The sequence below is a fragment of the Myotis yumanensis genome, unplaced genomic scaffold (genome assembly GCF_028538775.1).
Source record: "Myotis yumanensis isolate MYYU_CA2020_CCGP unplaced genomic scaffold, mMyoYum1.0.hap1 SCAF_8, whole genome shotgun sequence".
NCBI classification, from domain to species: domain Eukaryota; kingdom Metazoa; phylum Chordata; class Mammalia; order Chiroptera; family Vespertilionidae; genus Myotis; species Myotis yumanensis.
The window spans coordinates 92,171,497-92,186,802 of NW_027223759.1; the positions used below are offsets into that span (position 1 = coordinate 92,171,497).

The window sequence follows — 15,306 nt, forward strand, 5'->3', positions numbered from 1 at the left end:
TAGTTACAGGACGACTGCCGTTGCCTGGCACCCACGTGGCAGGGACCTGAGAGGCACATCTTCCAGGTTTTGCATCACAAAACGCAGTTTCCTTCATACAGGCTCCAGAAGCAGGGGCCTCCAGCGCGGGCGCCCCGTCGGTCGGGGAAGGCTGGCGTCATTGCCAGCGCCGCTCTGGGGCGCACTGCAGTGTCTCTGGGTGAAATGTCACATCTGCAAACGGGGACACTGTCCCTCCTTCTGTGAGACCCAGGAGGCTAACCTAAGTCCACATCTGTGCGCAGCGTCCAAGGGCCGTCCCTCACCCCCCTCCTGGTGGCACCGCTGGCAGCAAGGTGGGCTTCGGGCACAGGGCGCTGCTGAGCTGGGAGCTAGTTTGTTTAGCTGTGGAGAGGGCGGCCGGGCACTGAGGGCCAACAGGCAAATATTTGCAGTTACGGATTAACCAGAGGCCCAGGCTGTCATGGCGGCAGGAGGGCGGCCTTGCGGTCTCTCCACGGCCCACCCCAGTAAGTCCCCTTCCAGGCAAGTCTGTGGGGTGGGCTGGAGGAGGGCGGACAGGCTGAAGAAGTCCCTGAGCCGGGTTGGAGGGGTGGCTGGAGCTTGGGGTAAAGGGAGATCAGGACTCTGGCACCGGCCAGGCCAGGGCACTGGTTGGCAGTCCTCAGGGTGGGCGCCCAGTTCCACGGCCTTCTTCCCAGACTCTAAGTGGACATCAGCTGAGGGCCTGGGGGGCCAGGCCCAGTGCCAGAGGCAGCATGGAGCCTGCACCCTCCACCCCCCGCCCCACCGGGGGCCTCTGGTTTAAACAGATATCAGAACCAGCCTCAGGCGGTGGCAGTGGAATGGGCCCGGCAGGGGCAGCCTGGGCAGGGGCCTACCCCTTGGTCTCGGGGACAGGCAGGGTTCCCTGGCTCCCAGTGGGGCACCTGGTGGTTTGGGGCTTGGGCTTAAGTCCAGGCTCTGCCACCTCCTGATAGTGGGTTTTTAATACATTACTTCACTCTTCGGAGCCTCCGTGTCCTCCGTAAAATGGAGTGACGCCATAGCCTGCGTCTGGGGTGGCTGTGAGCCTTACCGGAGATAGTACTAGCTAATGTTTACCTAGCATTTGCTAAGTGCAAACCATATTTTAAGAGCTTTATGCGCGTTCACTCACTTAAGTCTCACAATAACTCTATAAGGCAAAAGTACAGTTTTCTATCCATTTTACAAATGACGAAAATGAGGCTTGGCGCCGTTCTGTCCCTGCCCAGTGTTGCTGCCCTGGAGGGCGCAGTCTGGCCTGGTGGCCTGCCCTCTGACCGGGACAGACGCCCGGAACACGCCGCTGGTGTCTGATAGGTGCTGGCGGTGACTCGGCCCAGCCGAGCAGCAGAAGCCCCCCTCTGAACTTTCACCCAGAATAGGGAGGGCATGAGCGTTCTGGGGGTGCCTGCCACGGTCTTCTGTGCGGAGTCCCCTTCCCACTTCCCCTCTCCCCTCAGAGTAGGTGGCATGCCCTTAGCCCATGCGGACAAGGCGTCAGGTGGCGTCTGCCTGGTGGCCGGGGAGCCCCACTTCTGCCTGACACCAGACAGTGGGAACTGCAGAGCAGGGCTGGTGGGCTGTGGGCTCAGAGGTCCTCCTCAGACAGGTGTCAGCAGTTCCAGAATGTGGCGGCTGGCCAGCCTCTTCCTGCTCCTGGCCGGGGGAATTTCCAGCTCACCCGTCAGTCCTGGTAAGACCACTCCCCCCTCCCCAGGACCCCGGGCCGTGAGCCTTCAGCCACCCACTGAGCGCAGGCAGATGAGCGGCTGCAGGCAGAGTGCTGGGGGCCCAGGGAGCCCCAGGTCAGGGTGCATCCTGGAGCTCCTTCCTCCACCTGGGACGTGGTCACAGCGTCTTCTGAGCCTTCCCCCTTCACTCCCCACTCGCGCAGCTGGGAAAGCCCTAGGCCCGGCCGGGGGGGTATCAGTCACACCCCCTCAGCCTGTCCTGAAACCCTGCCCCCCACCCCGGCCCCGTAGCCAACAGGAGGGGCAGGAGGCTGGGGGCCCAGGAAGGTCGGCTGCCTGCTCCTTGCATTTGAGCCTCTTTTTTTGGTTTTGTTAATCCCCACCCCAGGGTATTTTTCCACTGATTTTTTAGAGAATGGAAGGGAGGGAGGGAGTAGGGGGAGAGAGAAAGCGAGAGAGAGAGAGAGAGAGAGAGAGAGAGAGAGAGAGAGAGATCAATTGGCTCCTTCCCACATGTGACCAGGAATCAAACCTGAGACCCCCTGGTGCACAGGCCGACACACTAACCACTGAACACACTGGCCAGGGCTTTATGCCTCCCTTTGAGCTGCTTCTCTGCCTAGGGTGCCCTTCCTCCTCCCCCTCTCCCGCTGGCCTCACCCTTCAGCTCCCGCCTATAGCCACTTGGTCATCGGTCCAGACTCAACCCAGGCACACCTTTCTCTCCCGGCCTTTGCATTTTCTCTCAGCTTCTCCTCCACACGCCCCGGCCTCGATCCCCCACCCCAGCCGCCCTGTCCCCAAGACAGCCCCTCTCGGAGCCCAGGAGGCCTGCGGTGGTGCTCACTGGGTGCGGTCTGTCACCCACGGGGAGGAGCGTGGGCAATGCTCACGGAGGTGGTGTTGAGACAGGGTTGCACAGGTGAATTCCGAGAACAGCGAGACTGGTTTAACTTTGCCAGAGAACCGCATGTGGCATGTGGCGTCAGGTGCTCATTTCTGGACCAGTTTACCCAGCACAGTAAGACAGCCTCAGTTTGGAGGGAAAACAGGTCAGTGGGGAAAGACGCTGGCTCAAGGTCACACAGACGCCAGGGTGAGGTTCAAAGGGAGGTCTGAATGGTCAAGTCTCCTGTCCCCCAGCCTCCAGCCACCTCTTCAAGGGGGGAAGCAGAGGAGGGGAGAGAGTCATGACCTGGAATCATAAGTCCTTCCCAGGCTCACCCCAGCTTGGGCCCCCGATCCAAAGTGAGCCCCCCAACCAGACTCAGTGTTCTCCAGTGGTGAGCACCCCCTCCCCCAACCAGACTCAGTGTTCTCCAGTGGTGAGCACCCCCTCCCCCAACCAGACTCAGTGTTCTCCAGTGGTGAGCACCCCCCTCCCCCTACCAGACTCAGTGTTCTCCAGTGGTGAGCACCCCCCTCCCCCTACCAGACTCAGTGTTCTCCAGTGGTGAGCGCCCCCCTCCCCCTACCAGACTCAGTGTTCTCCAGTGGTGAGCGCCCCCCTCCCCCAACCAGACTCAGTGTTCTCCAGTGGTGAGCACCCCCCTCCCCCAACCAGACTCAGTGTTCTCCAGTGGTGAGCGCCCCCCCAACCAGACTCAGTGTTCTCCAGTGGTGAGCACCCCCCTCCCCCAACCAGACTCAGTGTTCTCCAGTGGTGAGCACCCCCCTCCCCCAACCAGACTCAGTGTTCTCCAGTGGTGAGCGCCCCCCCCAACCAGACTCAGTGTTCTCCAGTGGTGAGCACCCCCCTCCCCCAACCAGACTCAGTGTTCTCCAGTGGTGAGCGCCCCCCCAACCAGACTCAGTGTTCTCCAGTGGTGAGCACCCCCCTCCCCCAACCAGACTCAGTGTTCTCCAGTGGTGAGTGCCCCCCTCCCCCTACCAGACTCAGTGTTCTCCAGTGGTGAGCGCCCCCCCAACCAGACTCAGTGTTCTCCAGTGGTGAGCACCCCCCTCCCCCAACCAGACTCAGTGTTCTCCAGTGGTGAGCACCCCCCTCCCCCAACCAGACTCAGTGTTCTCCAGTGGTGAGCGCCCCCCCCAACCAGACTCAGTGTTCTCCAGTGGTGAGCACCCCCCTCCCCCAACCAGACTCAGTGTTCTCCAGTGGTGAGCGCCCCCCCAACCAGACTCAGTGTTCTCCAGTGGTGAGCACCCCCCTCCCCCAACCAGACTCAGTGTTCTCCAGTGGTGAGTGCCCCCCTCCCCCTACCAGACTCAGTGTTCTCCAGTGGTGAGCACCCCCCTCCCCCAACCAGACTCAGTGTTCTCCAGTGGTGAGCACCCCCCTCCCCCAACCAGACTCAGTGTTCTCCAGTGGTGAGCACCCCCCTCCCCCAACCAGACTCAGTGTTCTCCAGTGGTGAGCACCCCCCTCCCCCTACCAGACTCAGTGTTCTCCAGTGGTGAGCACCCCCCTCCCCCAACCAGACTCAGTGTTCTCCAGTGGTGAGCACCCCCCTCCCCCAACCAGACTCAGTGTTCTCCAGTGGTGAGCGGGCCCACCAGGTGCTGCGGATACGCAAGCGCGCCAACTCCTTCCTGGAGGAGCTGCGGGCAGGCAGCCTGGAGCGGGAGTGCATGGAAGAGAGCTGCGACCTGGAGGAGGCCCAGGAGATTTTTCAAAGTGTGGATGACACAGTGAGGACACCTGTGGACAGGCTGGGCGGTGGGCTGGTGGCTGGGTGGGGCCTGGAGAAGCAGGATGGGCTGCCTGCGAGGCCTCCTGGGGGTCTGGGGAGGCTGTGGGCACCAGCCCCTCCCCACCCCGTGGGGGGCTGGGGGCCTGGAATGAATGGTTTGCTGGAACTCTGCCGTTAGCTCCAGGAAGAAGGACCTGGGGGAAGCCTTGGGCTGGGGTGCCCACACACGTCCACGTTGGTGTCACCCTCTGCCATCAGCTGCCACCTCTCCCCCCCATTTTTTCTCCTTCCACCCACAAGCCTGCTGACAGGATGTGTGACCCAACCCTGGTGTCTGTCCACATCCGCTGACTCTGCCTCAGCTCCGGTCTCAGGGGCAGAACCTGCTGGCTCCGGGCTCCGTGTCCTCTCTGGCCCCGGCCGGGTGGTGGCCCTGAGGTGGAAGGCGGACTTGGCTTTCTGACACAGTCTCAGAACCCTCCACCCCATGCGCCACCTGGAGGGGCGTCCCCTCCACGCTGGGGGGTGCACTTCCTGTCCAGGATTCCGGACCGAGGGCAGCTCTGGTCTGCTCCCTCCTGCCTTCCGCTGCCTCTTTTCCCAAAGGGCAGGCTGCAGGCCCTCACGCCCCGTGGCTCCCCCCCTCAGGCCTCTGGGCAGCAGCGCCTGGTTAGAAAAGCAGCGACTGCCAGACCTGGAGCAGCAGCCTGTCCACCACGGAGGCCTGGGGGGGGCGGGGGGGGGGACATGGGAGGTAGGGGGGCGGGTGGAAGGGGCGGATGCCGGGGTGCTGCAGAAAAGCCAGGGGAGCGTGGCAGGCTGGGAGCGGGCAGAGCGTCCGGTCCCTTTGGTTGTAGAGGCCGCTGTGTTAGCAGATGGTCCAGGGAGCAGGCTCCCAGGTGCGGGGCCAGCAGGGGCAGGAAGGGCTGGCCTTCCTCTGGGTGCAGCTGTCCCAGCGCTGGCAACAAGCAGGGCTGACCCCTTTGTTTGGAAGCCCTCCTCTCCCCTGCCCGCTAGAGGCTGCCGAGCCCCACCTGGACCAGACCCGAGAGGCGCCCGTGGGCTCCCCACATACACAGCTGGGCTGGCAGCCCCTGATGTGAACCCTTCTCTCCACAGCTGGCCTTCTGGTCCAAGTACCTCGGTGAGTGCTCCCGACTCCTGGCTGGGTGCCCGTGCACCTGGGTCTCTCGGCCACTGTGGGGACAGAGATGGGGTTGGTGGCACCAGTGACATCTCCCAAACCCCATGTCACAGATGGGGACCAGTGCACGGTCCAGCCCCCCGAGGAGCACCCGTGCGACAGCCCCTGCTGCGGCCACGGCACGTGTATCGATGGCATGGGTGACTTCCGCTGTGACTGCAACCAGGGCTGGGAGGGCCGCTTCTGCAGGAACGGTGAGGTGCCCCCCAGGCGGGGTGGGCACAAAGCTGGGGAGCAGGGCGTGGGGGCAAGGAGGAGGGAGGAGCACCATGTGGGAGCAGGGAGGAGGCAGGAGCACCATGTGGGGGCGGGGAGGAGGCAGGAGCACCATGTGGGGGCGGGGAGGAGGCGGGAGCACCATGTGGGGGCGGGGAGGAGGCGGGAGCACCATGTGGGGGCGGGGAGGCGGTGGGAGCACCATGTGGGGGCGGGGAGGAGGCGGGAGCACCATGTGGGGGCGGGGAGGAGGCGGGAGCACCATGTGGGGGCGGGGAGGAGGCGGGAGCACCATGTTGGGGCGGGGAGGAGGCGGGAGCACCATGTGGGGGCGGGGAGGAGGCGGGAGCACCATGTGGGGGCGGGGAGGAGGCGGGAGCACCATGTGGGGTCGGGGCGGAGGCGAGAGCACCATGTGGGGGCGGGGAGGAGGTGGGAGCACCATGTTGGGGCGGGGAGGAGGTGGGAGCACCATGTGGGGGCGCGGAGGAGGCGGGAGCACAATGTGGGGGCGGGGAGCACCATGTGGAGGCGGGGAGGAGGCAGGAGCACCATGTGGGGGCGGGGAGAAGCGGGAGCACCATGTGGAGGCGGGGAGGAGGCGGGAGTACCATGTGGGGGCGGGGAGGAGGCGGGAGCACCATGTGGGGGCAGGGAGGAGGCGGGAGCACCATGTGGGGGCGGGGAGGAGGCGGGAGTACCATGTGGGGGCGGGGAGGAGGCGGGAGTACCATGTGGGGGCGGGGAGGAGGCGGGAGCACCATGTGGGGGCAGGGAGGAGGCGGGAGTACCATGTGGGGGCGGGGAGGCGGTGGGAGCACCATGTGGGGGCTCCGTGGGTCCGACTGCTTGCCCTCGCTCCAACGTGCCCTGTCTGACGCCCCAGAAGTGCGCTTCTCCAACTGCTCGCTGGACAATGGGGGCTGCGCGCACTACTGCCTGCAGGAGGCGGGCCGGCGCCGCTGCAGCTGCGCGCCCGGCTACCGGCTGGGGGACGACCACCTGCAGTGCGTGCCCACAGGTGAGCCCGGGCTGGACTGGGCGAGGCTCTGGGGTCAGGGCGGGCTGGGTGTGGGCGAGGAACCGCACCGAGACCCACTGAAGGGAGCTGGCCCGCAACCGGGCAGCCACCGGGCGCAGTCAGCCCACAAGGAGGCTGTGCCCTCCCAGCTTCCCGCCTGCTTTTTTCCTTGCATCTTGCAGACAACAACTGGAGTCTAAGCCGGTAGGTAGCTCATTTCCCCAAACCTGAGCCCTGAGCCGGTGGGCTGGGGGGCTGGGGGGCGGGGGGGGGGGGTTGGGGGGGGCAGTGCCTCCGGTCGTGGGTCCCTCTAGGTGGCTGTATTGCCTCTCAGCATCCTACTCCCGCTTCAACCCTGGCTGCTCTGTGGAGAGACAGGAGCCCACCATCTGCCTTGCCCCTGTTTTCTTTCCTAGATGCGCATTTTCATCACAGTCTGTATGTACTAAGAAGGCAGTCTTACAGCTCTGACCATGAGTGTCAGCAGGCTGCTCCTCCCGGGGCCTCTTCCCGTCCATTGTCCCGCGGGACCTGTGGGCGTCTCCCACCTCCAGGCACAGCTCTTTAGGGGCCTCTTTGATCGCCCCCCTCCCCCCCTTTTCTCTGTTCTCTTCTGGCACCTCCTATTCTCAGCTCTCTTCCTCTCGAAGATCTATTTTATTGTCTCTTCTGTTGTCCGAAGATCTATTTTATTGTCTCTTCTGTTGTCCATTTCTTAGACTTTGTGTTCTTTCAGGGAACGTTCCACAGCTTTGCATTCCAATCCTTTTACTGAAAAAAATCAATAGTTCCACCCTAGCCAGTTTGGCCCAGTGGATAGAGCATTGTCCTGCGGACCAACAGGTCCCGGGTTCGATTTTGGCCAAGGGCACATACCTTGGTTGCAGGCTCCTCCCCGGCCCTGGTCCTGGTCAGGGCTTGTGCTGGAGGCAACTCATCGATGTGTTTCTCTCACATCGATGTTTCTCTCTGTCTTTCCCTCTCTCTTCCACTCTCCATCAAGATCAATGGAAAAACATCCTTGAGTGAGGATTCACAAAACACAACGTCAGTCGTTCTGACTGGACTGGAGTTAATTACATTCCATCGGCAGTGGCACAGCCATCCTGAGCGCCTGCTGGCAGGCTCTCCTGGGGACCCTTCGAAGGCCAGGTCCCAGCAGAGCCCCGCCCGGGCCCAGGCTTCTCTCCTCTGCTTCCTGAGAGGGGTCTGTCCTCCCAGCTCCTGCCGATGGCCTGGCCTGGCTTCCTGCCCCTCGGAGCAGGATGGGGTGGGGCGCCGGCTCGCCCTGCAGGCCTCTGCTGACCCCTCTGGCCAGCCCTGGGGCACCCTGTCTGTGGCAGTTCCCGGTCACCCTCTGCAGGGAAGGTGTCTGCAGGTGCGCGGGCAGAGGAGGCCCAGGCCGGGGCAGGGTCTCGGCTTCGCTCTGGAACCGGCTGTCCTGTCGCAGGCCTGTCCCTGGCTCCCTGTCACTGACTGAGGGGCGTGCTTCCTCCTCAGTCAGTGTCCCTCTTTTGGCAGCTTCTGGGACTCCATTCCCTGTCGCTATTCGTCCCTGCGATGGTTCCCACTGCCCCGCATCTCTCCGCCCCCCAGTGGAGTGGCCCATCAGGCCCAGGCACACCTCGGGCCCTCAGCTCTGTCAGGCGCCCTCTTCTCGACAAGGCACCTCACAGCCGTGCCCGGAGCTGCTTGGGGCTCTCCAAGGGTGCCACCTCCTCCTCCCCACAATGTCTGGCCTGGGAGGAGCTGGGCAGCTCCCCACAGCGGGGGGTGGCGGGGGGGACTGAACCCTGAGGCGTTAGCCTCCCCAGGACACATGGCCGGGCGGTGATCCGCTTTCTGACTCTTGTTCGTTGACTGACTGACCCGAGAGGTGGACAAGGCGGGGCCTCCTGGGGGGAGTGCTGGGCAGGCCCTCACCGGCTCCCCCACCTCCAGTGAAATTCCCTTGTGGAAGGCCATGGAGCCCCGTGGAGAAGAAGGGCACGACCGTGAAATGCTGCACGGACCAAGCAGGCCAAGTGGACCCGCGGCTCGTCAACGGGAAGCTGACCCTGCAGGGAGAGAGCCCCTGGCAGGTGAGGGAGGGCAGCAGCCCGGGGCCCCTCGGGGTGCAGAAAAGGGAGGTGCTGCCTCTGCTGGGGGAGAGGGGAGGCGAGTGCTAAAGGCACCAAAGGGAGGAGCCGGGGACAGGCCCACTCTGTGAACTGTGCAGACAAAGAAGGTGCCAGAACAGGGCCAGAAGGGAAGGCTGGGTGTGCTTCCAGGCCTCCGGGCTGAGCCCGGGGTCTGTGCTGAGACGCAGCGGCCTGGCTCACCCCATTCCAGGTGGTCCTGCTGGACTCGAAGAAGAAGCTGGCCTGCGGGGCGGTGCTGGTGCACCCCTCCTGGGTGCTGACGGCCGCCCACTGCATGGAGGACTCCAAGAAGCTCACCGTCAGGCTTGGTGCGGGCTGGGGCTGGGGGATGACAGGGGGTGGGGGGGGTGTCGGGGGGGAGGGAGGTGTGGGGACCCGTCCCCAGGGGGTGCTCAGCCTCTACAGAAGGCGTTGGTCAGAGGCCTGCCCGCGCCCAGCCTCCTTCCTGTGGGGGGACTGCAGACAGGGGCGCCGGGGGGCGTGCAGGTAGGGTTCTCGGTGCCCTCTTCCCTTGGCCCAGGTGCTTTCTCACAAGTGTCTGCGTGTGAGGGTCACACACGCGCTTGCCTCCTCTGCACAGACCCACAGGCACCTGCCTGGCCTCAGGGCCACGCTGCTCGTGGGCAACTCACAGCAGCCAGCTGCTTCCCTGCCGCCGTGCAGGGCCCCCGGCCCCGGCCCCACTCTGTACCAACTTCTGGAGGCGCGCTTACTCCAGTCTTTATGCAAAAAGGACGGACAGGTGTATTGCCAAAGACCAGATCCGTATTCCCTGCAATCATCTGCAGCACAGCCTGAGGGCCTGTGGCCCCAGTGGGGCTCTGCTGGCAACGCCCAGGCGCCCCTGTCTCTGGTGTGGCCCAGACCTTGCTTCCCTGCAGCTCTGCTCCCCTCCGTCCTCCTCTCTGGGCCTCACTGCTCCTGCCCTGCCCCCACCATGGCATGTCCCTCTGGTGCCCAGGCTGGCACTGCTGCCATGTCTCGGCTGGCAGCCGTCTCGCTCTCCAGGGCTCTGTCTGTGAGTCTGAATCTCAGACCAGCATCCTGCCCCTTCACGATAGACACCATGGCTGCTGCCCTTCACGGGGAGTGAGGGGCCCCGTGTGCGGTGACTCGTGGGCTGTGGCCCCTGGCACCCTCCACCGGCCCTGCCCCCCGCCCCCCTGACCGCCCCTCTGCCCGCAGGGGAGTATGACCTGCGGCGCCGGGAGAAGGGGGAGGTGGACCTGGACATCGAGGAGGTTCTCATGCACCCCAACTACAGCAGGAGAACCACGGACAACGACATCGCCCTGCTCCGCCTGGCGCAGCCCGCCTCCCTCTCGCAGACCGTCGTGCCCATCTGCCTCCCGGACAGCGGCCTCGCCGAGCGCGAGCTCACCCAGGTCGGCCGGGAGACGGTGGTGACGGGCTGGGGCTTCCGCAGCGAGACCAAGAGGAACCGCACCTTCATCCTCAACTTCATTAAGATCCCAGTGGCCCCTCACGACGAGTGCGTCCAGGTCATGCACAACACGGTCTCGGAGAACATGCTGTGCGCGGGCATCCTCGGGGACCCACGGGACGCCTGCGAGGGCGACAGCGGGGGGCCCATGGTCACCTCCTTCCGTGGCACCTGGTTCCTCGTGGGCTTGGTGAGCTGGGGTGAGGGCTGCGGGCGCCTCCACAACTACGGCATTTACACCAAAGTCAGCCGCTACCTCGACTGGATCCACGGCCACGTCAGAGCCGCCGCAGCCCCCCCGGGCAGCCCGGGGCCCTAGCGCCCCCCACCCCGCCCCAGGCCTGGGCACTGGCTGTGCATGGCAACGTGTGGGTATTAAGGAGGCATGCAACAAGCACCCGCTGCTGTTCTGTCCATCTCTTTTCGGGGCGGTTCTAGACCAGGGGTGGGCAAACTTTTTGACTCGAGGGCCACAGTGGGTTCTTAAACTGGACCGGAGGCCGGAACAAAAGCATGGATGGAGTGTTTGTGTGAACTAATATAAATTCAAAGTAAACATCATTACATAAAAGGGTACGGTCTTTTTTTTTTTTAGTTTTATTCATTTCAAACGGGCCGGATCCGGCCCGCGGGCCTTAGCTTGCCCACGGCTGTTCTAGAGGGAAGTAATATTTATTGAGCATCTGTATATCCCAGATTCCTGAACGGAATCTTGTTTAGCACCACAGCAACCCCATGGGGTAGGGAAGAGCACATCTAAGTCCTGTGGGGTCTGAAGCTGGTCACATTTGGGGGACTCTCTTTATGAAAAAGAATAAAAAAATATGACTTCACAGCTGCAAGAGCCTCCCCGGGCCCTGGATGGACCGTGCGGGTCAGGGCTCTAACTCAGGACGCAGGAGGACAGGGTCCCGGGAGGTTTGGCGGTGCAGCCAGGACTCACATCTAGGTCTGTTTCCCACACCCAGGGCTCCTGTCCCTGGTCCCCAGACAGATACCAGCGCCTTGCTTGTGCATAGGGGGCCTCGCCAGCCCCACAGGGCCCTGCCCCTGCAGGGGAGCCGGGGCCTGCAGGTGTTGGTTGGGCCAGAAGTGCCTGGCAGTGCAGTGGGGCAGCCACTGGAGACAGTCAGAGAACCACAGGCTGAGGCGGCCCTGACCAGCTTTATCGGCAGAGACCAGTGATTCCGAGAGTGGTCAGGGTGTGCCTGACCATAAAGGGCAGTGGAGCCAAAGCCGTCCTGAGCCTAGTCTAAGTCTGCGAGGCCCGCAGGTCACTCCCCTTGGGTGGGAGCAGCGGCTCAGCCTGGCTGTCCACCTGCCCCCCGACAGAGCTTTCACAAAGACCCCTTCCGGCCCACCCTCAGATCCTGGCTGGGCCGATTCAGGGTCAGGGCCCAGACACGGACTTTTTAAAACTCCGCAGGGCTGACGCCACGGGGCCTCTTCTGCTTGGACAGGCAGGGTTCTCAGACTCAAGGCCAAGGAGCATAGAGACAGAGACTCCGAAAGTGACCAGGCCACCCTCTGCGGGCAATTGATCGGGGGCCTGGTCACCGGGGAACCGGGGTTGGGGGGAGGTGGAACCGGGGAACCGGGGGAACGGGGGGTGGGGGGGGGGAGGTGGCAGCGGGCAGCGGAAGGAAGGCCTACCCATGTACGAATTTCATGAATTGGGCCTCTAATTATAAAATAGCATGTACCTCTAAAAATATAGTTTCAAAATATGTGAACCAGCAAGTGACAGAAGGGCAGGGAGAAATAAACAATTGTACTTGGAGATTTTAAAAAGCTCCCTCAGAAACCAATAAATTAAACAGATTAAAAATTAAACAGGTATATGGAAGATTGGAGCAATGAAATCACTTATGAAAGTGGGCTGGGCCAAGGAAGCCTCAGTAATTTCCAGGGTCTCAAAATGTGATAGAGCCCGGCCAGCGGGGCTCAGTGGTTGGGTGTTGACCTATGAACCAGGAGGTCAGGGTTCAATTCCCCGTCAGGGAACAGGCCCGAGTTGCAGGCTTGATCCCCAGTGGGGCCATGCAGGAGACAGCTGATCAATGATTCTCTCATCATTCATGTTTCTAGCTCTCTCTCCCTCTTCCTTCCTCTCTGAAATCAATAAAAATATATATATTTAAAAACCATGTGATATAAACCATGTCCTCTCGCCAAAAGGCAGGAAAATGAAAATTAATAACAAGAAATAGTTTTTATATGTTCTCAAACTAACATAATGAAAAATCATAAGAGAAATTAAGAAACAGCAAGAACTGAGTTAAATTGTGGGACATAGAGCAATGCATCAAGGGAAATTATATCTTTAAATACACTAATCAAGAAACAAAAAAAGTTAAAAGCAACTGTGTATTAATCAGCGTCCTCCAGAGAAACAGAATTGACAGCATCTATGCATATGTATATGTATATCTATATCATTCATCTATCTATATCACACACACACACACACACACACACACACACACGCGAGCGAGATTTATATTAAGGAATTGGCTCATGCAGTTGGGGGGCTTGGCCAGTCCAAGATCTGATGGGATAGATTGACAGGCTGTAGACTTGGGAAAGAATTATGGTTTGAGTCCAAGGCCATCTGTTGGTGGAATTCTGCCAGGACTGACCAGCAGACCCTGAGCAACAGGTGAATGATGACTCTGACACACGTTTCTGTGAATGAGAGGCTAAGGGACTGCCTGGCTATAGGAACCAGATAGCCCTGTTCACCTGCCTCCTTAGGCTTTTATTGTAGCAACAGCTTGAACTAAAATTAACCTCTAGACACAATCAGCAGGGTGAGCATCCTTGAGAAAGCACATGCTTCTAAAGACTAAACATAGAGATTCCAGCAAAATACCTGGGGGCTCCGACTTGTTTGGAAAAGTCAATGCAGGGGCTGCCGCCTTCGGCAAGTTCCCCGCAAAAGCCCCCGACCTTTTGGAAAATACTCCTTACAGGCATTCCAACCAAGTCCCGTGCTTCCCCACAGAATTCCTTCTTGCTCAGGGAGGTCAGGCTCATTCCCTTCACGTCTTCAACTGATTGCCTAAGGCCTGTCCACATTATAGAGGAGGGTCATTTGCTTTGCTCAGTCTACCAATTAAAGTGTCAATTTCATCCAAAAATCTCCCAGCAGAAAACACCCAGAGCAGTGCCTGGCCCAGTCTGGCACTGTGGCCCAGCTGCCAATTTGCTGCATAAAATGAACCATCACGAAGCCTTATGGGTTGAACTGAATTCTCTTCTCTCAAGTTTATATGTTAGAGTCCTAACGCCTAGGCCCTAGGGCAGTGATGGTGAACCTTTTGAGCTCGGCGTGTCAGCATTCTTTTAAAAAATATATTTTATTGATTTTTTACAGAGAGGAAGGGAGAAAGATAGAGAGTTAGAAACATTGATCAGCTGCCTCCTGTGCACTCCCCACTGGGGTTGTGCCCACAACCAAGGTACATGCCCTTGACCGGAATCGAACCCGGGACCCTTGAGTCCGCAGGCCGATGCTCTATCCCAAACCAGTTAGGGCTACGTGTCGGCATTTTGAAAAACCCTAACTTAACTCTGGTGCCGTGTCACATATAGAAATTTTTTTATATTTGCAACCATAGTAAAACAAAGATGTATATTTTTGATATTTATTTTATATATTTAAATGCCATTTAACAAAGAGAAATCAACCAAAAAAAATGAGTTCGCTTGTCACCTCTGACACGCGTGTCATAGGTTCGCCATCACTGCCCTAAGGCCTCGGAGGTGGCCTCATTTGGAAATAGGGCCGTAGCAGATATAATCAGTTAAGATGAGCTAATAAGGAGCAGGGTGAACCTCTGCTATGACTGGTGTTCTTATAAAAGGAGGAATTTGAACATAGACACACCATGAATGGAGATGTGAACACAGAGAGAATGCCTGGCCGGCAAAGGATCTGGAATAGGTGGCTAAGTCCCAGGGGAGGCCAAGAGGGCCCAGGGATGAGACAGCTGGCGGCCAGGGCTGGGGCGTGCAGTCCTGAACCCCTTCGCTGCGTGGACCCCGGCTCAGGCTTCTCACAGCAGCCAGAGGGAAATGCAGACACTACCTTTTGATGAAGAGGACGGGGTCCAGAGGGGCCCTGAGTCACCCCCACTGGGGGAGTCCTTGTGGGAGTGAGGGACGCTCTGCAGCTCCTGCTCTGTCCTCTGTTGGTGAGCGAGAGGAGTCCTGCCCAGCGGGGCAGGGTCAGTATTTGGGATGGCTCCAGCATGAGCCAACGCCAGCCTGTCCTTTGGCAGGCTCCCCTCGGGCAGGTGCTGGGTGAGGGCAGGCCTGGCTCCAGCCCCCGGGGCCAGCTCTCTGACTCCCACCCTGCCTGCCTAATGGGGGCCCCTGGGTCTTCGCCAGAACTGGATGTGGAGGGCAGGCAGGTGGCAGCCCCTGACCTCTCTGCTCAGACTTCCCCACGGGAGAGGGTTTGTTGCCTATTAAGGTGCCGGCCAAACAAGCAAGCACTAAGACCCTAAAACAGTGGGGAAATGAGTTTTAAAAGAATCTGTCAAGAAAAAAAAAGGCATTGGAAGTAATCATCAATGAAAGTCAGAATTTTGATGGACTTTACTGCACTTATTTTTTAAAATATATTTTTTATTGATTTCAGAGAGGAATGGAGAGGGAGAGAGAGAGAAAGAGAAAGATCAATGATGAGAGAGTCACTGATCAGCTGCCTCCCGCATGTTCCACACGGGAATCGAGCCTGCAACCCCGGCACGTGCCCTGACTGGGAATGGAACCGTGACCTCCTGGTTCACAGGTTGGGCTTTATTGCACTTGTTTTTCGGTTTAGCATTATTTTTATTTTAGACCCTTTGGGGCCCATGATGAGCTTTGCTGGATTTAATCCTCCAAGCCGGCTGAGACACAGGC

At 60.2% G+C, this 15,306-nt stretch overlaps 1 protein-coding gene across 3 annotated transcripts; it reads left to right on the forward strand.

Annotated features, from left to right (window-relative positions):
* Positions 1 to 460: 460 nt before the first annotated feature.
* On the forward strand, positions 461 to 10,961 carry PROC (protein C, inactivator of coagulation factors Va and VIIIa). Of its 3 annotated transcripts, none has more exons than XM_070423491.1 (9): positions 461 to 509; positions 1,633 to 1,720; positions 4,201 to 4,367; positions 5,489 to 5,513; positions 5,627 to 5,767; positions 6,676 to 6,810; positions 8,752 to 8,891; positions 9,142 to 9,259; positions 10,137 to 10,961. In XM_070423491.1, the coding sequence occupies exons 2-9, from the start codon at positions 1,654 to 1,656 to the stop codon at positions 10,712 to 10,714; spliced, it is 1,371 nt and encodes a 456-aa protein (XP_070279592.1). In that variant the 5' UTR covers positions 461 to 509; positions 1,633 to 1,653; the 3' UTR covers positions 10,715 to 10,961. The 3 variants fall into 3 exon arrangements, with proteins under 3 accessions (XP_070279592.1, XP_070279590.1, XP_070279591.1); XM_070423489.1 differs by having other exon boundaries at positions 1,637 to 1,720; XM_070423490.1 differs by having other exon boundaries at positions 1,637 to 1,720; positions 6,679 to 6,810.
* The last annotated feature ends 4,345 nt before the right edge of the window (positions 10,962 to 15,306 follow it).